Here is a 21,691-nt window from a genome sequence, read left to right as displayed (position 1 = left end):
CTGTAGCCTCGGTTCGTACTAACTCTTTAAACTCACCTTTTTTTCCTCTCTTTCGTGGTACTCGACAAGGCTGTCCTCTTAGTCCCCTATTATTTGATATTGCATTAGAACCTCTTGCAATTGCTATTCGAGAATCTTCAAATATTACTGGGATAACTCGGGGATTAAAGTCCCATAAATTATCACTCTATGCTGATGATTTACTTTTATATATTTCTAATCCTGAGAGATCCATTCCTGCTGTTTTAGAGTTATTAGCACAATTTGGTCTTTTCTCAGGTTATAAATTAAATCTTAGTAAGAGTGAACTTTTTCCGATTAATAAACATCTTCCCTTATATTATAAATTTCCATTTAAATTGATTAATAATTACTTTTCATATCTTGGGATTAAAATTACTTGTAAACATAAAGATTTATTTAAGACTAACTTTTTACCATTAATAGACCATATTACTCAACTTTCATCTAAATGGTTTCCCTTATATTTAACTTTGATTGGTCGTATTAATGCAGTTAAGATGTTTTTTTTGCCAAAATTTTTATATGTGTTTCAGGCATTACCAATTTTCGTTCCTAAATCTTTTTTTGATAAAGTTGACTCTAAAATTTCTTCATTTATTTGGCAGAATAAGAATCCGAGACTGGGTAAAATACATTTACAGAAAGCTAAGAGAGATGGAGGTTTAGCATTACCTAACTTTAGATTTTATTATTGGGCTATTAATATTCGACATATGAAATTTTGGTTACTTGACCGGGACATACTATCTATTCCTAAATGGGTAGCATTGGAATTACAATCTGTTCAGGGTTATACACTTGGTTTTATTTTAGGTTCCTCTCTTCCTTTTGATTCGAAACGCCTTAAGCAGGTCTCTAATCCGATAGTTAAATATGCTTTGCGCATTTGGTTTCAATTCAGAAAATTTTTTGATCTTAATCAATTCGGGTTAGCGATTCCTATTTTAGGTAACATATTTTTTCCTCCCTCTTTTACGGATCGCGCTTTTCAAACTTGGAAGACTAAGGGTATTTTACGGTTTTTGGATTTATTTTTAGATGGTTCCCTTATGTCTTTTGAACAATTATCTAATAAATATAACTTATCAAGAATACATTTTTTTAGATATTTACAAGTTAGAAATTTCCTAAGTACTATACTTTCTTCCTTTCCAATGCTTCCTCCTATATATATTTTAGATTCGATAATTAACCTTAATCCATGTCAGAAAGGTGCATCGGCTATGATTTATAATATTATTATGAAACTTAGGAAAGCTCCATTTGATAAGATTAGGGTAGATTGGGAACAGGAATTGGGGCTTACCATTTCTGTGGATGATTGGGGGCAGATTTTACAATTAGTTTATACTTCCTCTATTTGTGCTAAACATTCCCTAATTCAATTTAAAGTGGTTCATAGAGCACATATGTCCAAAGATAAGTTAGCGCGTTTTTACTCGCATATTAATCCTTTCTGTGATAGATGTTCGGGGCAGATAGCCTCTTTAACTCATATGTTTTGGTCTTGCCCTACTTTGGAAACTTTTTGGAGAGATATTTTCAATATTATTTCTAAGGTATTAAATATAGATATCTCTCCTCACCCTATTACTGCTATCTTTGGACTACCTAAAATTTCTAGTAATCTTTCCCCTTCAGCCCGTAGAATGATTGCATTTCTTACTTTAATGGCAAAAAGATGTATTTTACAACATTGGAAAGAGCTTAATGCTCCAACTACCTTTTTTTGGTTTTCTCAGACGATTTTATGTTTGAATTTGGAGAAAATTAGAAGTAACCTTTATGATTCTTCATTTAAATTTGAACAGATTTGGGGACCTTTTATTCGATATTTTCATTTAATGTAATATTTACCCTTCTTGTTTTTTTTTCACTGTTTTAATGGAGGTCGGGATTGAGGACGTGATTTTAAGTTTAACTCTGTTTGGTTTCAAGTTAGCCCATTGCTTTGCCTTGCTTTTAGTTAGTTGCACGGTGGGTTTTTTTTTGGGGTTTTTTTTTTCTTTTTTTCTATTGATATATATAAAATTTAGTATACTATTATGTTATCTTGGTTTCTTATGCTTAAATTACATTGTAGTATTTTCTTTTTGGTATTGTTATCTTTTGGAATTTTATTATACTTTAACATTGTATTAATGTTTATATGGCTTACCTTTTTTGTATACTTACTCAATAAAAAGATTTAAAAAGAAAGAAAGAGAATTTAGATCGGGCTGTTGGACAGGAAGAGATTAATAATGCCATTATGGCTATGCAGAGTGGTAAGTCCCCAGGTCCTGATGGTTATCCGATAGAATTTTATAAGAAATTTAAGGATAAGCTCATACCGGTCCTTCTAGAAATGTTTCAGGAATCTTTGGAGAACGGTTCCTTACCCCCTACTCTTTCACAGGCAGCTATTTCACTACTTCTTGAAAAGGACAAGGACCCGACTCAATGTGGATCATATCGCCCCCATCTCACTTTTGAATGTGGATGTGAAAATTTTGGCTAAAGTGCTTGTGTGCCATTTAGAACGCCCCCTTCCCGAGATAATCTCAGATGATCAAACAGGTTTTATTAAAAATTGCCATTCTTTTTTTAATATCTGTCAACTGGCTGATGTGGTTTATTCACCCTGTGCCTCTCCGAGTCCAAAGGTTGTTATCTCCTTGGACGCAGAGAAGGCATTTGATAGAGTGGAATGGGTATACTTGTTTAGTGTTTTGGAGAAATTTGGATTTGGCAGAATATTTGTAGCCTGGGTGAAGCTATTATACCACTCGCCTTTAGCATGCATACCGACGAATTATTCTCCAACTGACTATTTCCCATTAACACGTGGCACTCGCCAAGGCTGCCCACTGTCCCCTCTTCTTTTTGCAATTGCAGTTGAGCCTCTTTCTATTGCACTTAAGTCAACTACGTTATTTCAAGGCGTTAGGAGAGGGAACATGGAACACCGTATATCCCTATATGCTGATGACCTCTTACTTTATGTTAGCAACCCTGTAGGTAGTAATCCTGCTACTGTGTCATTATTAGGTCAATTTGGAGCCTTCTCTGGCTATAAACTGAACCTTCAAAAAAGCAAATGCTTTCCCATTAATAACTTGGCCCTACAGATCCAACAGGAATCTTTGCTTTTTCCTTTATCTGAAGATGGTTTTGTATACCTAGGAATACACGTTACTCACTCTTTTACATCTCTGTTTGAAGCAAACTACAGGCCTCAGGTTAGCCAAATGAAGGCTGATTTTGAGAGATGGCGCAGTTCACCCCTGACTATAGCTGGGAGAATTCAATCAGTGAAAATGACTATACTTCTCAGATTTCTTTATTTGTTCCAGTGCTTGCCAATTTTCTTATCTAAGACGTTTTTCAAGTCAGTCGACCAAGCTATAACCTCCTTTACTTGGGAAAATAAGGTCCCAAGGGTTAATAAGCGTATTCGCCAAAGAGATCGTGACATAGGTGGAATGGGCCTTCCTAGCTTTGTTCATTATTACTGGGCATCGAACATTCAGAAGGTATTATTTTGGCTCCACTGGCCAGATATAAACTGGTGCCTGCTTGAGACACGGTCTTGCCACTCCTTGTCTCTCCCAATGTATTCTTCCTTGCCATTGCTGTCAAGGATGCTGTCCAAGTTGCATGCCATCTTGGACAATGTCTCCCATCCACTACATAATGGACTGGTTGGGCACAGGAGTACATTCAGCCAGAGACTCATTCCACCGAGATGCAACACAGAGCCTCATAGGAAGTCATTCCTGCCTGTGGCCATCAAACTTCACAACTCCTCCCTTGGAGGGTCAGATACCCTGAGCCAATAGGCTGGTCCCGGACTTATTTCCTGGCATAATTTACATATTACTATTTAATTATTTATGGTTTTATTACTATTTAATTACTTATGGTGCAACTGTAACGAAAACCAATTTCCCCCAGGATCAATAAAGTATGACTATGACTATGACATTGAAATTCTCTCAATTCACATCTAACCTCGTCGTGCTCTCCACACTCAAAATTTTTAATCAATTTCACTGCCATTGTAAGTTCACATCAGCTTCAGTTTTAGATCCCATTCATAGAAACCATCTATTTCCCCCCTCTACACTCGATTCAGTTTTTAGACAATGGGGTTTGAACGGTCTTATGCGCATTAAGGATTTGCACACTGGTAGTATATTTGATAGTTTTGATGACCTGTCCAGTAAATATGGCCTTCCGCATAACCATTTTTTAAAATACCTGCAGATTCGCCACTTTGGCAAGGAAAAATTTCCCTCTTTTCCTGATCTACCACCTGCTATGGTGTGGGAAAAACTCACTCTTAGCTTTAATGATAAAGGGCTGATCTCTGTACTATACTCTCAGTTGATATCTTTGGGAATTCAAGATCTAAACAAAACTAAGACTAGGTGGGAGGATGACCTTGGTATGGATCTGGCTGAGGAATTTCGGGCAAAAATCATTGAAAAGGGTTCATTCCTAGTCATGCTAGACTGGGGCTCATACAATTTAAAGTTTTACACAGGGTACATTTAAGTAAAGCCAGGCTTGCTGACATATATCCTAGGACAGACGCTGGCTGTGACAGATGTTCCTTCTCTCAGGCTGGTTTAGTGCATGCATTTTCGTCTTGCCCTCGGCTTTATGGTTATTGGACACTGGTTTTTAAAATTATCAGTGAGGTTTTGGGGGTGACACTGAGACTTTGCCGCTTATAGCTGTATTTGGTGTGGCAGATGATGCTTTGGGTTTAAATGCAAACCAGTTGGATATCATTGCATTTACATCGCTTTTGGCCCGAAGGAGAATCTTGCTGGTCTGGAAATCTGCCACTCCCCCATCTGCTGCTGCTTGGTTAGAGGACGTAATGTTTATTCTGAAACTAGGAAAGATTAAATTTACTCCGAGGGGGTCTGTGAAAAAGTTCTATTCGAAATGGGGACATTTCTTGTCATATTTTGGGAGTCTTAAGTAATTACCTACCAGTTGAGGGCATTTGATTGTACTTGGGGATTTGCCCCCTTTTAACACGCATATTGTTTACCTCATAGGGTGGTTGATGCATTGTAATATGAGTGTATTTTGGATCATCTGACAAGTTGTGGATGTGCGTGGGCCTTCGTTTTGAAGGAATGTGGAGGTATGGCTGTGAAATGTCTGTACTTGTATTTGTGAAGTGTTGTATTGTAAATGTATTAGCTGCCATGGTATGTTTGGGGAGGGCGGGTGAGGGGAGTTTTGTTTAGGGGTAAGATATAAAAGCAAAATGGAGGAAAATGTAATGCATTACATATTCTGTATTGTGTCATTCCTTCAAAAAAAATAATTTTTTATTTGAAAAGTGAGGTAGTGTTCATGGGTTCAATGGCCATTTAGGAATCGGATGGCAGAGGAAGGAGCTGTTCCTGAATCGCTAAGTGTGTGCCTTCAAGTTTCAGTACCTCCGTCCTGATGGTAACAGTGAGAAAAGGGCATGCCCTGGGTGCTGGAGGTCCTTAATAATGGACGCTGCCTTTCTGAGACACGGCTCCTTGAAGATGTCCTGGGTACTTTGTAGCCTAGTACCCAAGATGGAGCTGACTAAATTTACAACCCTCTGCAGCTTCTTTTGGTCCTGTGCAGAAGCCGCTCCTCTCCCCCCAATACCAGCCCATCAGGTGCTCTCCACGGTACATCTGTAGAAGTTTTTGAGCGTATTTGTTGACATACCAAATCTCTTCAAACTCCCAATGAAGTATAGGTACTGTCTTGCCTTCTTTATAACTGCATCGATATATTGGGACCAGGTTAGGTCCTCAGAGATCTTGACACCTAGGAAATTGAAATTGCTCACTCTCTCCACCTCTGAACCCTCCATAAGGATAGGTTTGTGTTCCCTCGTCTTACCGTTCCTGAAGTCCACAACCAGCTTTGAATTCTTAAACAAAAATAGTAAAAGTTTAAATTTCTGTGTTGACTTTAGTATGTATCTACTACCAGATACTTTGGTAGCAAGATTAGATTGATAGTTAGATCTCCACTTCTGATCCCTCCATGAGGATTGGTATGTGTTCCTTCATCTTACCCTTCCTAATCATCTTACCATTATTCTCTTGGATACCTTTCTCTGAGATGTAGACATTTTGTTCAACATTTTAAGCTTCTCAGTCATTTACTAGACTATTCTTGAAAACTTCCCTCCAACATCCTAATTATCATCTGTGGCCTGCCTACTGGATAGCACCTGAACCCTGTGATGTTATCGGAACCTAAACGTAATTGTCACAATTATACTTCATTTCAACTGCCGTGCTTTCATTTTCCCTCCCAGATTCTGCTGACCCATTCTGAACTTTCTGTGCCCCAACATGTCTACATAAGTATATCCTTATTGTATATACTGATCTCTGAGCTTCGCTACTTGAAACTAGAAACATGAAGGGACATGTCATCTCACTTCTTTTCACGAGCCACTCGAATTGAAGTTACTTGAAATCGGAGACCACTGTCAAAGCCAACCTCTCCTGTCACAAAAATGGACTTTTTCTATCGTGTAGTTAGTGCTCATGTAGGACCCCACTGATTTACTTCCATTTTGAATGGCCACCTACCAACAGCAGGAAAGAGTCCACATTCCTCCAAGATCCGATCTCAACTCACCCAACATTAATCCGTGGACAATTTTCACATTTGGAATCGTGCTCCCGGTAGATGGAATTTACAGAATTAAACATATTGTGAACTTGCTGCTTATCTCTTTTAGGCCTTCATCTATTGCTGTGACTAATGTTAAAGTTGCAAGGTCCTGATTTCATATTAACAGTGCCCAAGTACTCTAAGGAATGTTCTTCCATTATTCTGCAGTACCTGATTCACCCTTGGCTTATGGGCACCTTTGATGGAAAGATTTTATGTTCTATTCCAAACATGTAACCAAATCAGTCCAGTCATTCAAATTGTATTTATACACTTGTTATGATACTGAATCCCTCGGCAACACCTGAGCTATACCCACCTCTATTAGGATAGTCATCCTTTACTGCCCTTCTAGTCATCTAACTAATCAATAAACTTTATCTTCAAAGAATTCTGCAGAAATGGGATCTGGTTTCTTTATCACTTTAATATTTATTTCCAGTAATTGTAATTGAAATCCTGTAATTTGAGTGTCCTACATATTTCCATAGAATGCATTTGCCCGGAATATAATGCAAACAAAAATATATCAACCACAATGTACTTAGATATTTTTGAAATCAAACAACCATAAAAAGTTTCACGTTTAATGTATCAAAAACAGAAATTCTATCCAACTAGCATAGAAACAATTTATACAGAATTTTATGAAATACGAGCTATTTCTTCTAAGGAAATTAAACAGTTATGTCATCTAGTCAACAATTGACCCTTAATAATAGTAAATAATGAGTTATTTGCTGTCATTTAATTTGAGAACGCAGATTATTCATGAAACTCAGCCTGATGCTGCTTCCAAAGATGGTAATAGGGATTTAGAGCTTTAAACATAGGTCTTTGGTTGTTTTTCTTGCCCTTAATCCAAAGATTAACTTTATTATCTTTATTTATTAGCCATGCTGAAATGGAGTCTGGGTTGTATAGTAGAGTTAATTCAGTGAATATATCAGATCCTCAAATAGACGGTAGAAACTAGGAGTTAAGTTTAATATTAAGTCACTGGTTAGTTAGCTGACCTCACGACAGATGTAGGAGCACAACAATCAACCTTACTGAAGGTGTGGCTGGCAACGGTGTAACATGGTGAATATTCATCCACTGTGGTATGTGAGAAATGCCCTGCACAATGAGGCACTCCATTCCCCAACCTGCCTGCTCATTGGCCAGATCTCTCTGAAATCCAGCTTCGCTGAAGTCACAGGAACAGATTTTTAGAATCAGATTTCAAAACAGGCATGTGACCACAAAGGATGTTTAGCACTTTTAATAGCACCAATCAGACTGATTATATTAATATATCGATGCAGATATTATTGGTAAGAGTCACCCATCGCTTTCCAACCTTCTCACCCACTGTGAGCGCTATATTCTTGTGCTTCCTCAGTGATTTTGTCTTTACTGAGGTGCGTTGAAGAATCTGGCCAGCAAGCAAGCAGTTTGAGGAATGCAGTGTCATTGCTCAAATCCTGGGAAAATCAGGATTTGGTGATCAGTATATATATATGCCTCAAGATTGCCTGGAATAGGTCATTTTCAACTGTTCATGCTCTAGTCAGCAAAGACACCAAACATCTGTTCAACACTGGCTGGACAGTAATGACTGGAAACATGATGCAACATGCCCCTCGTGTTTCTCTCAAACACCTGTTTTGACAGGGTCACAGAAATCCTTGGGAAGGATGCCATAAAGAGAACTTGCCCATTTGTCCACATCCATCCATCCAAAGGAGATAAAACAATGTATCTTTGAAAGAATGTCAAGAATCTTCCAACAATCATCAATACAATGCAGCTCTCGAAGGTGTATGGTCGCACGGGGAAAGATGTGCTGTTGCCACTGTTTAGGTTGTATTTTATATTTTGGAGCCAAGTCTGCATTGATAACAGGACACGGTTAATTTTTGGGGTCCAAGTAGAAACAAACTAGCTAACTGCCCGCAATAAAACTAAAATGCTGCAGACACTCAGCAGGTCGGGCAGCGTCTATGGAGAAAGAAACAGAGTAATATTACAGGGCAAAGACACTTCTCTTGCTTCTCTCTGCATGGATGCAGTCTGACTTGCTCAGTGTTTCTAAAATCTTCTGTTTTTATCTTAGGCTAGTCATTACCCCTATGATGACCTGTGTGGGTAATCTGGAGTTTTCACTGTTCTTGCACAAGGCACAGTGTGAGTTTATTCCAATTGGGACTGTAGTCCAGAGGCCAGGGATTATGATGCAATTGGGCATATTATATAACTAGCCGGAAAACACAGGACTGCAACAACACACATGCACTTCACAGACTGCTGTGTTCAGCTAAAGATCCCGATAATTAGAAGCAGTGCTACACTTGGGAAGGTTACGCCCAAGTTCCACAGGGTAACTGCCCAGCCAATTCACTGTGAAAATTCAAACAAGAGCTCAGTGGCAAATAACAGTACTGTTTGAAATAGACTTCCAGGCCAGCAGGTCCTGAACTCAAAGGCTTGTGATCGCAGAGTCCTGGGGTTGAAGCCCAGAGGTTGGTGAGTCTGGACGTCAAAGACGAGAGGTCAGAGCCTCAAGGTCGGCGTCTGATGTCCAAGAGCCAGGGTCATGGTCTGGAAGTCAAAAGCTCAGAGGCAAACTGTCCTGGGGTTGGAGGCCAGTCTGTGTGTGTGTGTGTGTGTGTGTGTGTGTGTGTGTGTGTGTGTGTGTGTGTGGAAGGGGGCTTGTGTTCTTGTTATTGCTTGTTGTATATTGGCTGTGTGTTATTCTGCTGAACATGATGGATATGCAGTGTTGGTGCCGAAATGTGTGGCTGCTCCCAGCATATCCTCAGACAGTGTTGGCTGTTGATGCAGGTGACAGATTTCTCTGTATGTTTCGATGTACATATGCTTAATAAATAAATCTAAGTGTAAAAATTGTTTTGTAAAAAAATGCACGTTCACTTCCAAAGTTTTACAAAGTCTGCGATTATGGGAAGATACTGATAACGGTGAAAACTGGGAACATTTCACCTCCTCTCTTGGCCGATGGTCACAGCTGGATCCAAATGTTTCTGCTCCCGTTGGGGGTCATGACTTCCATCCTTCAGCCAAGAAGTTCGAGTCTTTTAAAACATGTGGCATGCAGCCTCGGCAAACATAGTGAAATATCTGCCGGGCCTTTTGCATAAAACCAATGAAGGTTCATGCTTGGGAGATCATTTTCATCACTTAAAGTTCCCCTTCACACACATCCTGAGGGGAGTCAAACCCATGCCCCTAAATATTTTCACCAACAGCCTCTTATTTTCACCCCTTTAAGATGGAGCCATTAGATATAGCTCTCATCAAATGCCACTATTCAGATCAGGGTTCCCAATTTTTTTTTTAATGCCATGGACCAATACCATTAAGCAAGGGGTCCATGGATCCCCGTTTGGGAACCGCTGATCCAGATGACTAGAATTATAGTAAGGCTGCACTTGGTATTTATGACTCTTACTCAGATGATCTAAAGTTCACTGACCAACTCTGGTGGTGATGCCCCATGTCAGATATAGTTGAATTTCCTGTGCAGAATTTTACTGGCCACATAGCATACCAAAACAAGAATAAACACCTGTAAAATATTGTTAAATATAATATTTTTATTATGTACGGATCATTTTGTAACAAAAATATTTTCAACATCTTTTAGATAAAGTGAGGAGAGAGGATATCTGGATATTGATGATACGAACTACCATTTTATAAGACGGTCATTTTGGATTGACATAGTACGAATGGCTCCTTTGGACAAATGGTTACGTTTCTCCTGCTCAACAGAAGATACCAATCTATATTTAAATATTTGCAGAATGTTTAATACACTGATTATTTAACAAGTCAATAGTTGTTTACAGAATTGTGCAACACAGATGATATTCACTGGTACCAAAAGTGTCACAGAAAATAACATTAATATACATTTGAACTGCTTGTTAAATATTAGCATAAAGTACAAAACAAGCAGCTTTTCTTCCACAATGGTTTATCTACATAGACTACCATAGTGTAGATAGAGGAAAACCTAGAATTTTTATAAAAGTGATTTCAATAAATAGAAACTGAATTTTAGCCCAGTGGCTCAAGCCTGGTTCTGCTATACAGCTTTATACAGCAATCCCATTCTTTCAGTAACATCGCTATCTTTACAGTACCCCACAGAATTAAAATCTTCAGGGCATATTTACATTTCCTGTTCCACATCAGCATCAAACATACAAAGTTAAAGCCCTCCTATCTATAGAGTGAAATGGAGAGAAAATATTTCATTCTACTAAGAGCATCAGCAGTACATCAGCAGAAACTGCAGGCAGGATTCCAAGTCTTAGACAAAGTCAGACAAAAGAACACAAAATTCAACATTTGCTTTTGAATTACCCTTACATCTTCACAACAGCCTGCTTGCATGTTTTTTTGCTCTTTTGGGAGTTGGAAACAGAAGAACAGGCAAAATTCAAAATTTAATCCCGTACGATCTTTGATGAAATAAACCAGTTCTTTGTACAAATTGAACTGCACAGTTGAGAAAATATTTTCTTCAAGTGATAAAGCAATGAAGCAAACAATACTCAGAAACATGTCATCAATGCACAGGATTATTCCAACCACTGCTGTCAATATCAAGGTAAAGGGGAAACATAATAATTAGAACTTTTCTTCTATGGCAATACCACGGGATCAAGCATGGCTTATTCCACTCTGGTTATGTGTGTTCTGGGGTATTTGATTTGTGAGAACCACAGACCATTCCACAAAAGGGGCAGATAGTGACTGACAGGCTAGGTGAGTGGTTATCTTACAAGGTGGTGAGCTCCTGGTTTTCTTTCCACTTGGGAAATCCCAGGGGTCAGTGGAGCTGTTAAATTTCTTCTAGGAGGCTTTGAGCACAGCTTTGAATTCTTTCCTGTGTGTGCCTGATAATCTGTTCCCATAACCAAGCTTGGAATGAATTGTCTGCATTGGGACTCTGGTTTTGAGTGTGCAAGTGACCTGGACTGCCCACTGTTGCTGAGTCACTGCCACCAGGGCCTCAGTTCTGGTGCTGTTAGCTGGAAGGGGACACAGATGTGGCTTCATTTATCCTTCCAATGGAATTGGATTTTGTAGAGGCAGAATTGTAGCATCTCTCCAGTGTCTTAAGATATCTGCTGTAGATCAAGATCTCAGAAACATTCCATAATTAGGGATTACTGCCACCGGGTGAACCATGAATTTTATGCCAGGTTTGTGGTTCTGATTTTCAAAATAACCTTTTCTTCAATCAACCAAAGGGAGTGTTGGTGCATTGACACTATTATCAATGCTTGCCTTCACCAAAATGTGTCTCCTGAAATGTGAGAAATGGTTTATCTTGTCCAGGGTCTCACGATGAACCTGTATTGCCAGAGGACAGTATCCAACAAGGTCAAGTTGATAGATGGCCTTTGTCTTTCAAATAATGAACGACAGGTTCATCTTCTTGAACACCACCGCAAATGAGTCAACTATACAGCAGATTCTACTCGGCCATTGCAAATTTGTGCCACTTTAAATACTTTGAACGCCATCTTGACTCAGGTAAACTCATAAGGTTTTACTTGAGGATCAAGAATTCAACCTGGTTGCTTTTCATTTGCATGGTCTCACCTCAGCAGTGCAGACACAAGCATTGCAAGAACACATAGAACTCCTATTAAGCCAGAAAGAAAGAACTGCTTGAATACATAGCAGATTAAATATTTTCAATGACAAGATAAATACTAGTTCCGATGATAAATCACTGAGCTGAAACGTTAACTCCCTTCACAGATGTTGCAAGAAACACTGAGATTTTTCAGCTGTTCTTATTTCAGATGTCCAGCATTTGTAGTACCTTGCCTTTATCAACACACTTCTACACCTTGCCACAATCTGATTTGTTATTGCAGTCGAGTGTGACGGTGTCCAGTTCAGGCAGTCACTGAATTGCACAGTTCAGGAACTGGTTAACGTTCTCTGAAAAGAAACGGTAGACTAAAGATAGAAAGTTTATCAGCAATTTGAATTATTTCTATTCCCAAACCAGCTCAGTAATGGGAAAGACAGGGAAAGACAGAAATAAACTACAATAATGACAATGAATAAATGGAGCTTGTACATTTTTAAACTCTACTTAAAGCTTGACCAATGCACATAATGCAAACACTCTTAAAATGATTATTCAGGCATCAGCTCCAAATCCGGTTTTCTTAGTATCAGTTAAACAGTTATGAAATATTAATCACAATCAGAGAAAGAACGGTCATTTGAGAATAAACAATGTTCAGGATTTCTGATTTATACCATAGTTAAGTCACAGGTCAGGAGGCAACGGGGCAGAAAAATATTGGCTAGCTGTCAAAGAAATAGCTTATGCAAAGAACTTGGTGAATATTTTACAGCAACTTTGTTCAAGAAGTAGCAGAAACACCAAATGCTGCAACGAACATTGGAAGGCTGAGAATGGGATTTATTTTTTTTAGATCTCATTCAGCTTTCCTAAAATGATCTGGGTTAAAAATAATATCCAGTTCTGGCCAGCAGACAGGTAAAGAATTACAAATGTCTGAAATAGAAACATATACCTTGAGAGAAGCAGGAAAGGTTATTCTCCTTTTCCAGCCCATTGCACACCTCAGTGACTCAGGGAATAGATCGAGAGTGAGGTGCCGCTCAGGTTAAGAAGACAGCACTGAATAGTTTTTGTTTTGCATTTGAAAATATATAAATGTACTTTGAAATTATTTTAGTTCTTGGAGGTAAATACAGACTTGTGCAAGAGACTTTGGAATAAATATGTAGAAATTAACTTTTAATGATAGCTTCAACAACATGATTAAAAATTGAGGAATTGATTGTCAAAGAATTAGATTAATATTTGACCTCAAAAAAATTCCAAGAAATTAACTTGAAATAAAGCATTGAAATTTTAAGGAATGTACTGAAATGCTTGTTCAAAACTGGGTAGGCAGCCTTGCCTAGTGTGCAGAAATAGATTTTCTATTGCAAACTGTATAGTTACGTACAATATTTCAACCGTTTTCTCAAAATCGTGAAACATGCTTCAGTTTGTCCTGTAACCATTCAAACGTAAACACAAATGGAAATAGTCTCTCACAAACAATGAGCAACAGATCAGACAAATCACTTGTCAAGTATCTAAGGACTTGACAAGTATCTGCAGCAATATAGCTCTTCAATTGATAAGTTATGTATTTAATAATTAAGGATTTCTGTGACATACAGTATAATCATCTCCATACATTGTTATTTCTTCTGTATGTCCTAAACACTTTATCTATCCATGATATATAATAGGACACCCTCACAAAAATTCCAGGACGTTTTGGTCTTGCGCAGCCTCGGCCAGGAATGATAACACCTTGTAGTAACGTTTCACCACTTTCTTCACAGACCAGAGGACCACCATAATCTTTCTACAAAACAAAAGCCAGAGATGTAAGTAATTAGAAGGATTAATGTCTTCATAAGTTTATTACAGATGAGCTTTGCTCTGATATTTGGAGTTAGTAGACAAAGTCTTATTTATGAAATGAAGCAATTTTATCCAGTAACGGTTGAAGACCCACATGCACAGACCAGCAAAAAGCCATTTGAAGACTGAGCCACCCAAGCATTAAAAGATATTTGATTAACATCTAGACTTAAGTATTAGGATAGAATTGTGCAAAAACACACTTTCTGTTCAGGGCCATAAGTTAGAGAATCACAGATGCAATGAAAACATGGGATTTTAAGATGAGAGTCAATGAACAGAGTTGAGAAATCTGAACATCACCCAGCAAATGTTTCCAAATGCACCAAAGGAAACTAGGGAGCTGGTATTACTGCTGTTGCCACAAATTAAAAAGTTGAGGTTTTAACAACCTTTTGCTTATTTGAAGTTTTATGAACTTTAAGCCATCAGGTCAAATGCCAGTGGGAAATCACAGTAGCCATTGATGGTGAAGGAAGAAGAAAAGCAAATCATGATATTTAGTTGTGGCTGATACACCTCCATCTTTCGCAAAACATAAAGAGAAAGATGATTCATCGATAGTGGATTTAGCACCAATTTGGATTCAACAGCCTGATGGCCAGGCCTTCCACTCCACTCAGTCAGCACTGTGGAAGTCTAGGTAACTAACTGACAGCACATTCTATATAAAATTGACCAGGCAATTGTAATTCATTTTCACATTAACATAAATTGCTTTTAATGAGCAATGAAACAAAAACTCCATTCACTGCAGTTCTGGCCTCCCACATGCACACAGTCTTCACCCTCACCTAACAGTGAACACACACAACAATAGTCCATCCAATCATTTATTTTTAAACCAAAACAGGGTGCAATTCAAAGAATTAAAGACTCCAGCAGTTGATGCTAATTGTTCTGCCATTGTTCAGCACTACATCATCTTCTAATTCTAGCTACTAGCAAGCACTCATCTCGACCATAAATTAGCTGTAATCTTTTAAAAGGATGCTTATTTCTGCCTTATTGTAAAGTGAAACGACTTTATAACCCAAGGCCAACAGGACCAGTCAGTTTGTTACTGTGCCAACCTCAGAAGAAAATGTGAGCAGAAGCCCAGCACAAAACACTTATGTTCAGTTTCCCAGTGCTTTTTTTTCCCCAGATTTTTGACTTTGATGTTCTGTTGAAATAGCCCTAGTGTACTTTAAGAGTCTGTTGGGGTCATCTACTGTGTCTGGTGCTCTCGGTGTGGCCTCCTGTATATCAGTGAGACGCGACATGGATTGGGATCTACGCTCTGTCTGCCAGAAAAAGTGGGAGCTCACAGTAGCCACTCATTTTAATTCCACTTCCCTTCCCCATTCCGATATGTCCATCCATGGCCTCCTCCGCTGTCATGATGAGGCCACACTTAGATTGAAGGAATAACACCCTATATTCCGTTTGGGTAGCCTCCAGCCTGATGGCATGAACATCGATTTCTCAAAATTTCGGTAATGCTCCCAACCCCTTTTCCTTCACCATTTCCCATCCCCTTTTCCCACTCTCACTTTATCTTCTTGCCTGCCCATCGCCTCCCTCTGGTGCTCCTCCTCCCTTTTCTTTCTTCCATGGTCTTCTGTCTCCTTCACCAATCAACTTCCCAGCACTTTACTTCATCCCTCCCCCTCCAGGTTTCATCTATCATCCTGTGATTCTCTCTCCCCTCCTCCCACCTTTTAAATCTACTCCCCAGCTTTTTTTTCTGCAGTCCTGCCGAAGGGTTTTGGCCTGAAATGTTGACTGTACTCTTTTCCATAGATGCTGCCTGGCCTGCTGAGTTCCTCCAGCATTTTGTGTGTGGGGCTTGGATATCCAGCATCTCTTGATTGTCTCTTGTTTGTCATCATCATCTAGTGTCTTTGTCTGCAGTGATCACAGCTTGGATGGGGGCCAGAAATTTATGACATATTTCGATAAAAATAGTTTCTTTTCTTAACTTGAAAAACCCTTCTTGTTACTGTGGATGAACAACAAAAGATTTACTGTATATCCTTTCCTTACTATGAGGGACACAGAGAGTTGGAAGGAGAAGGACAAGTTACCGCAATCAGGATGCAAAGGATAAACATGCGTTCACCTCACTGGCAGCTGCCCACAAAATTTTCCAGACTTCAGATTGCACAGTTCCTCCAAGAGGATTACAACCTTGTCGTTGGGTTTGGAGGCTCGCGTGCCTCAATGACCCGGAGAACTGTGTTGGCTGGAGTCAGGGCTTTATGCTTTGGTTCTTGGTACGGTCAGCCATGCCAGACTTGTCAAAGGGTAGAGGCCAGACTAAGAGTGGTCCACCAGTCCTTCAGGTTCCGGTTTCAACTCAGGGCTATCACCCCTGACTGGTCAAACAAAATTGTTACGGAAGCAGCAATGAAGAACCCTTCTACATCTGAGTGTGACGGTATTCCTGAGTCTCCACCTGGGACATGCATGACTGACAGCAATGAGAGGAAGCTACTCACGTGATGAAGGAAGCCCTGAACACTAACGGAGGTGGAGGACCTTCATTGCTACCAGCGGCATAATGGGCAGTAAGTAAGAGTGCACAATTACCATGATTGTACAATATTAAATAAACAACACTATTTTTGAAGGATTTGTGACAGTGAGCTGCTGAAGTAACAGCTTCTTCAGGTAATTAGACTACTAGCTAAGGATATGCTGCATAAAGACCTGTTTGACCCACACAGGTTGGGAAACAAATTTATGCCATCTACGGTATTCACCATTGCAAGTTCACTGTACAGCCAGCACTAAACATATTTGTAATATGCTTTATTATATTAACAAGGGGTCAGTTTTGTAAATATCTTGTACTAATTCAGGCTAACCTCCTCTGCTTAAGAGGATGCAGACACCGTTGTGAAAGTGATTACAACTTTTCATAAGGCATAACATGACCAAAACAGGAAATTGCTGCTGAGAATTTCTGGCATTTTCTGTTCTAGTTTTTAGATTTCCACCACTTACAGCTTGTTTTGATCTTCATCAACATAATACATAACTTTTGGCAAGGTACTTCCTGGCAAGCTAACACAGAAGGTTAGACTGCCTGGGATCCGGGGTGGTGGGGTGGTGGGGTGGTGGGGAGGATAGTGGAATAGGTTCTTAATCGGCTCAGTAGGAAGCAGACAGGGATGGTTGAGAATCATTTCCCAAACAGCTGGCCTGTGTATATTGGTGCAGTATAGTGGATGCTGCTGGGACATTTGGTTGTAAGTTAAGTAAATGATTTGGATTTGAATGTACAAGATGTGTTTACCAAGTTTGTGGTTGAACTAAAATAGGTAGTGTTGTAGATAGTACAGAAGATTATGAAAATTTACAGGGAGACCTTAATCAGCTAGGTATGCAAGCTGAAGATTGGCAAATGGCCTGCAATCCAGATAAATGTGAGGTTTTGCCCTTTGGAAATCAAACCAGGGTTTGACTTACATAGTGAACGGCAGAGCCTTGGAGAGTGTTGTGGAACAGAAGGACCACGCATTGCGGGTGCATGTTTCGCTGAAAGCAACGTCACAGTTCAAGAAGATCATGAAGGTGACATTTGGCATGCTGGCCTTCAAAATTATGAGTTCAAAACTATGATGTAGTTATGTAAGGTGTCGGTGAGCACTTGGAGAATTGTGCACAGTTTCTGTTTCAAGAAGGATGTTATTAAACTAGAAAGAGTGCACAAAAAGTTTCAGGATGTTGCCTGGACTTGGGGGCTGAGCTACAAGGGGAGGATGCACGGACTAGGATTTGATTCCCTGGAAAGTAGGAGATTGAAATATGATCTAATAGAGGTGTACAAGATCATGTGGGGCATAGACAAGGTGAAAGGACAATCTTTTGCCCAGAGAGTGGTATTAAAAATGAAAGGGCATAGATTTACGGTCAGAGGTAAGTGACTTAAAAGGGACATCAGAGTGTTCTTCTTCATGCAAGGGGTATTTTGAACGAGCTGCCATGAAGAGTGATTGAGGTGGCCACATTAACAACATTTAAAAGCCACCTAGATCTGTGAATGTATAGGAAGGGTTTAGAGGGTTGTGGGTGAAATGCTTTAGATTGGACAAGCTCTCTGGGCATCACAGTTGGCATGGCTGAGATGGTCAAAGGGCGCATTTCCATGCTATATGACTCAAGGTCTCCATTGCAACATCAGAGGAAAGAAGCTCTTACAGCAACTGGATAGGACACAGAAAAGAGGCCAGATAGTTGCTATCCATAGGACATTATAGACAGAAGCTGAAAAGACAGTAGGAGAATACAACTGTGGAAATGAATGCTATCAAGAACCTGGATGTAGTAACATAAAATAACTTAAAGCCCTCACCAATGCAGTAAAGTTCAATGGGTGCATCAACAGTTTCCATATTCAATTGTAACACTTACCAGAGCCACTGCTCATTGCATCAGAATTCATCCTTCAACACTAACAATATCTAACACCTGAAGAAATCAATTCAACCTCTTAGCTCAAAGTAGCAAACTGTGAGCAATCTGTAAGTAAGTGATGATTTCTCTTGATCTTGATGGAGCTAACGTGCAGAATCCCCAGTGTAACTACTCAGAAAAATGCAATGGGTTCACGCTCCACCAATGGACTCCATGAGGTATTCAGCAACAGAGCACAGACAGTACAAAAGAACATGTTCAGGATTTGTGCAAGTAGCCGAAACTTAGTGATGCTCTTGCTAAAAGGTGCCGGTAGCTTGACATACAATGCTGACATCTCCCAGCAGGTTCTGACCCATTATTCTTTTCTTGTTTTAGAATATTCACTTTGCCAGTTAAACACTCAGAGAGCTGCAAGTATATTGTGTTAAGATTCAATGCATAAGTTAGATAATGGTCTGTTTCATACCCAGAGCTTGAATTTTTGGTTTTAATCAATAAGAGCTAATGAAGGTCATCTCCGAAAATGATATTTTCAACTTTTTTAAACAAGACAATTCTATACCAATAATAAAAATGAATTTCATTAATTTTGCTTCAAAAATGCTACATGTGACCTTCAAAATCACCAGGTAGAGTAATAACCTGTATTCCATTTTGTTTGCGAACAATGGTGTTACAACACTGACCCAATTGATGGTGGTAAATGCTATGATGTTAACGTCGTATTATTAATACTAGCTTCAATTGCATTTGAGAGAGACTTAAAAATTGATGCATCACTTGACTGGTTTTCTTGTTAATCAAGAAAATCATTTTGTTAAACTCAAATGCAGGTTGAAAGCTGAACAAACAAAAACATGTTCATGCATCGTTCCCTTAACACGGATGGCACAGTTGATGTTGCTACCTCAAACTCCATCAGTCCTGACCTTGCACATCTCACATGTGGCTTCTGCACATTTTACTCAAGGGTTTTCTCCAGGTGACCATTTTCCTGCTAGATCCCAAATACATGTTACTCTGTTAACTGGCTACTGTCCCATAGGATGATGGTTGTGGTTCCTTTCAGTCAGTTAGTGGATACCCCACTCCTCAGAAAGGAACGGCGTGTGCATGAGTGGATTTAGGTGAGGAGGGGGTTGTACAGGTCCAGACCCACCCTCTTGAGATCGGCTCCCAAATCCAGTGTCATGGTGGAGTCCAAGACAGCTGGGAAAAGTTCTGTTGCAGTGAATGGCCAGACAAAGCTTCGATGCAAGGGATGCCCTTTCCGCGCTTCACGGCACGTGTTTGTTAGGTGGCCGTTGACCCTACGAGAGGGTTCATCCACCCTTTGACAGGTCTTGTTTTTCATCCTGCAGGGTGTCTAGCCACCCTCCTCACCAGGCAAGCCTGGTGGGGGAGCCAGTTTAGTCGCCGACCACCCGACCATGCGACAGGTAGTACTGGGTTACATGGTACCAGTAGCACTCAGACGAGTGACCTGACAGACTGGGTACTGTAAATATGTGGCAAAAGAAGCAAAGGAGAATTAGCGGGCATGTGAGAAAGAATAAGTTGCAATGTTACAAGGGAATAGGAAGAGAGAAAATGGGACCAATGGATTGCTCTACTAGGATCTGGCATGGACCTAATGAGCCAGGGAACACCTCTCTGTCCTTAAGTAATACAGTTTTGCATAAAACTCTAACAGTTTGCTAAAAGATTACATTTTCACCTTCTCGATGATTCTCTTACCTCACATGTACCAATAGTTCCATCTCCATTAGCTGCACAGATTTCAGTTTCATTAACATGGAAGCTTCCCTGGTGGTACTCATTGCATTTCTTCGGCCCAATGATATGGACCTGGGCTACCTTTAGCTCACCTTCATAGCCAGTACCTGAAGGTAAAGCAATAAAAAGACAAGTTTAAACTACCTGCATAATCAGCTGGTTATATAACTTTTCTCTAGTGATACACGTGCAATGGATTAACAGGATGTCAAGAAAATGCTACCAATAAAAATCTAGCAAGTAGCTTGGGAAGAAGAGTTGATCGGGAATCTCTTCCAGCTGCCAGATGTTAATGTTAATGCATTACTCAATGCTAGAAATATTTTGTTGACCACAATAGATGAGGAACTGGAATAGAAACAGAGACAGGAATGGAGCCATTCTGTTAACTCTATGGGTGTGAGACACTTACACAAGTGTAAAGAGACAGACTCATGGCTTCAGCCAAATCAGTTGAATCTTCCTTAAGGGAAATAAAAACGGTGTCAAAATGTTCTCACCAGCAGAAACAAGGATGGGTGGGAAGCTGCTAAAATACATTGATCTCCCCACATATGTCACCATATGAACCTCTTCTGCTGAAAGGAATGGAGGACCTATGGGAAAGGTGCAAGATCCTGGATTATCATGTTTGTAATGACATCACTGTGAATCCATCTGGTCTATCAACCAAAGTGGCAATGGACTTCTTGTCAGGCAAAAACCACCAGGAGCTGGAACCTGGGCTAAAAGGACCCAAGAAAAGAACTGAATTTATTTCTAAAACTCCCCTGTTGTGGCCTCAATTGAGTATATTGTAAGTCTTCCTCCCCAGTACTCACATCTTCCCCAAACTGATCTCTTCAGCACCATCTCAAGGTTCCTCAGCCTCATTTCCCAACAACCTTCTACTGAAATTGCATTATTACAAAAGGAAGAATATAGGTTTTATAAAATAGCAGAGTTTGCCTTCATGGTCAATCCTATATTCTTCCTTTCCCTTTTCCCCCACAGTGCAATGTTACCAACTGATTTGTTGCCACTAGCAACCAAAGCAAGCCTTTTTTAAATTAGGCATCTCTCCAGCTAGGAACAATCCAGCTTTTAAAAAGTTATTTTAAAATCCAGTCTTCACCATTTAATCATTGTATTAGTGTACACTAGCCAGATTAAGAAAATCCTTTAAAGCATGACAATAAATAGCTGTGTCTCAGAAAATGAGTCCAACTTGAAGAGTCTTTTGTGAGTCGATGGAATTCAACTGGAGGTGAGTCCCATTGTGAGATCTTGGACAATGTACCAGGACAAAACACTAGAGACCCAATTCTGAGCAACATC

At 39.6% G+C, this 21,691-nt stretch overlaps 1 protein-coding gene across 1 annotated transcript in view; it reads right to left on the bottom strand.

The window, feature by feature from the left end:
- Nucleotides 1-10,313: 10,313 nt before the first annotated feature.
- hgfb (hepatocyte growth factor b) overlaps nt 10,314-21,691 on the bottom strand; it is a 51,074-nt gene continuing 39,696 nt past the window's right edge. The window contains exons 17-18 of the mRNA XM_063072792.1: nt 20,336-20,481; nt 10,314-14,132 (exon numbers count right to left, since the gene is read on the bottom strand). Of these exons, the coding sequence (XP_062928862.1) occupies nt 13,947-14,132; nt 20,336-20,481 (332 nt within the window). The 3' untranslated portion in view covers nt 10,314-13,946. The remainder of the gene's footprint in view (nt 14,133-20,335; nt 20,482-21,691) is intronic.

This window comes from Mobula hypostoma, chromosome 20 (genome assembly GCF_963921235.1).
Source record: "Mobula hypostoma chromosome 20, sMobHyp1.1, whole genome shotgun sequence".
Classification (NCBI taxonomy): Eukaryota; Metazoa; Chordata; class Chondrichthyes; order Myliobatiformes; family Myliobatidae; genus Mobula; species Mobula hypostoma.
The sequence above is the reverse complement of the archived record's forward strand: the minus strand, read 5'-3'. Positions and strand labels throughout refer to the sequence as shown.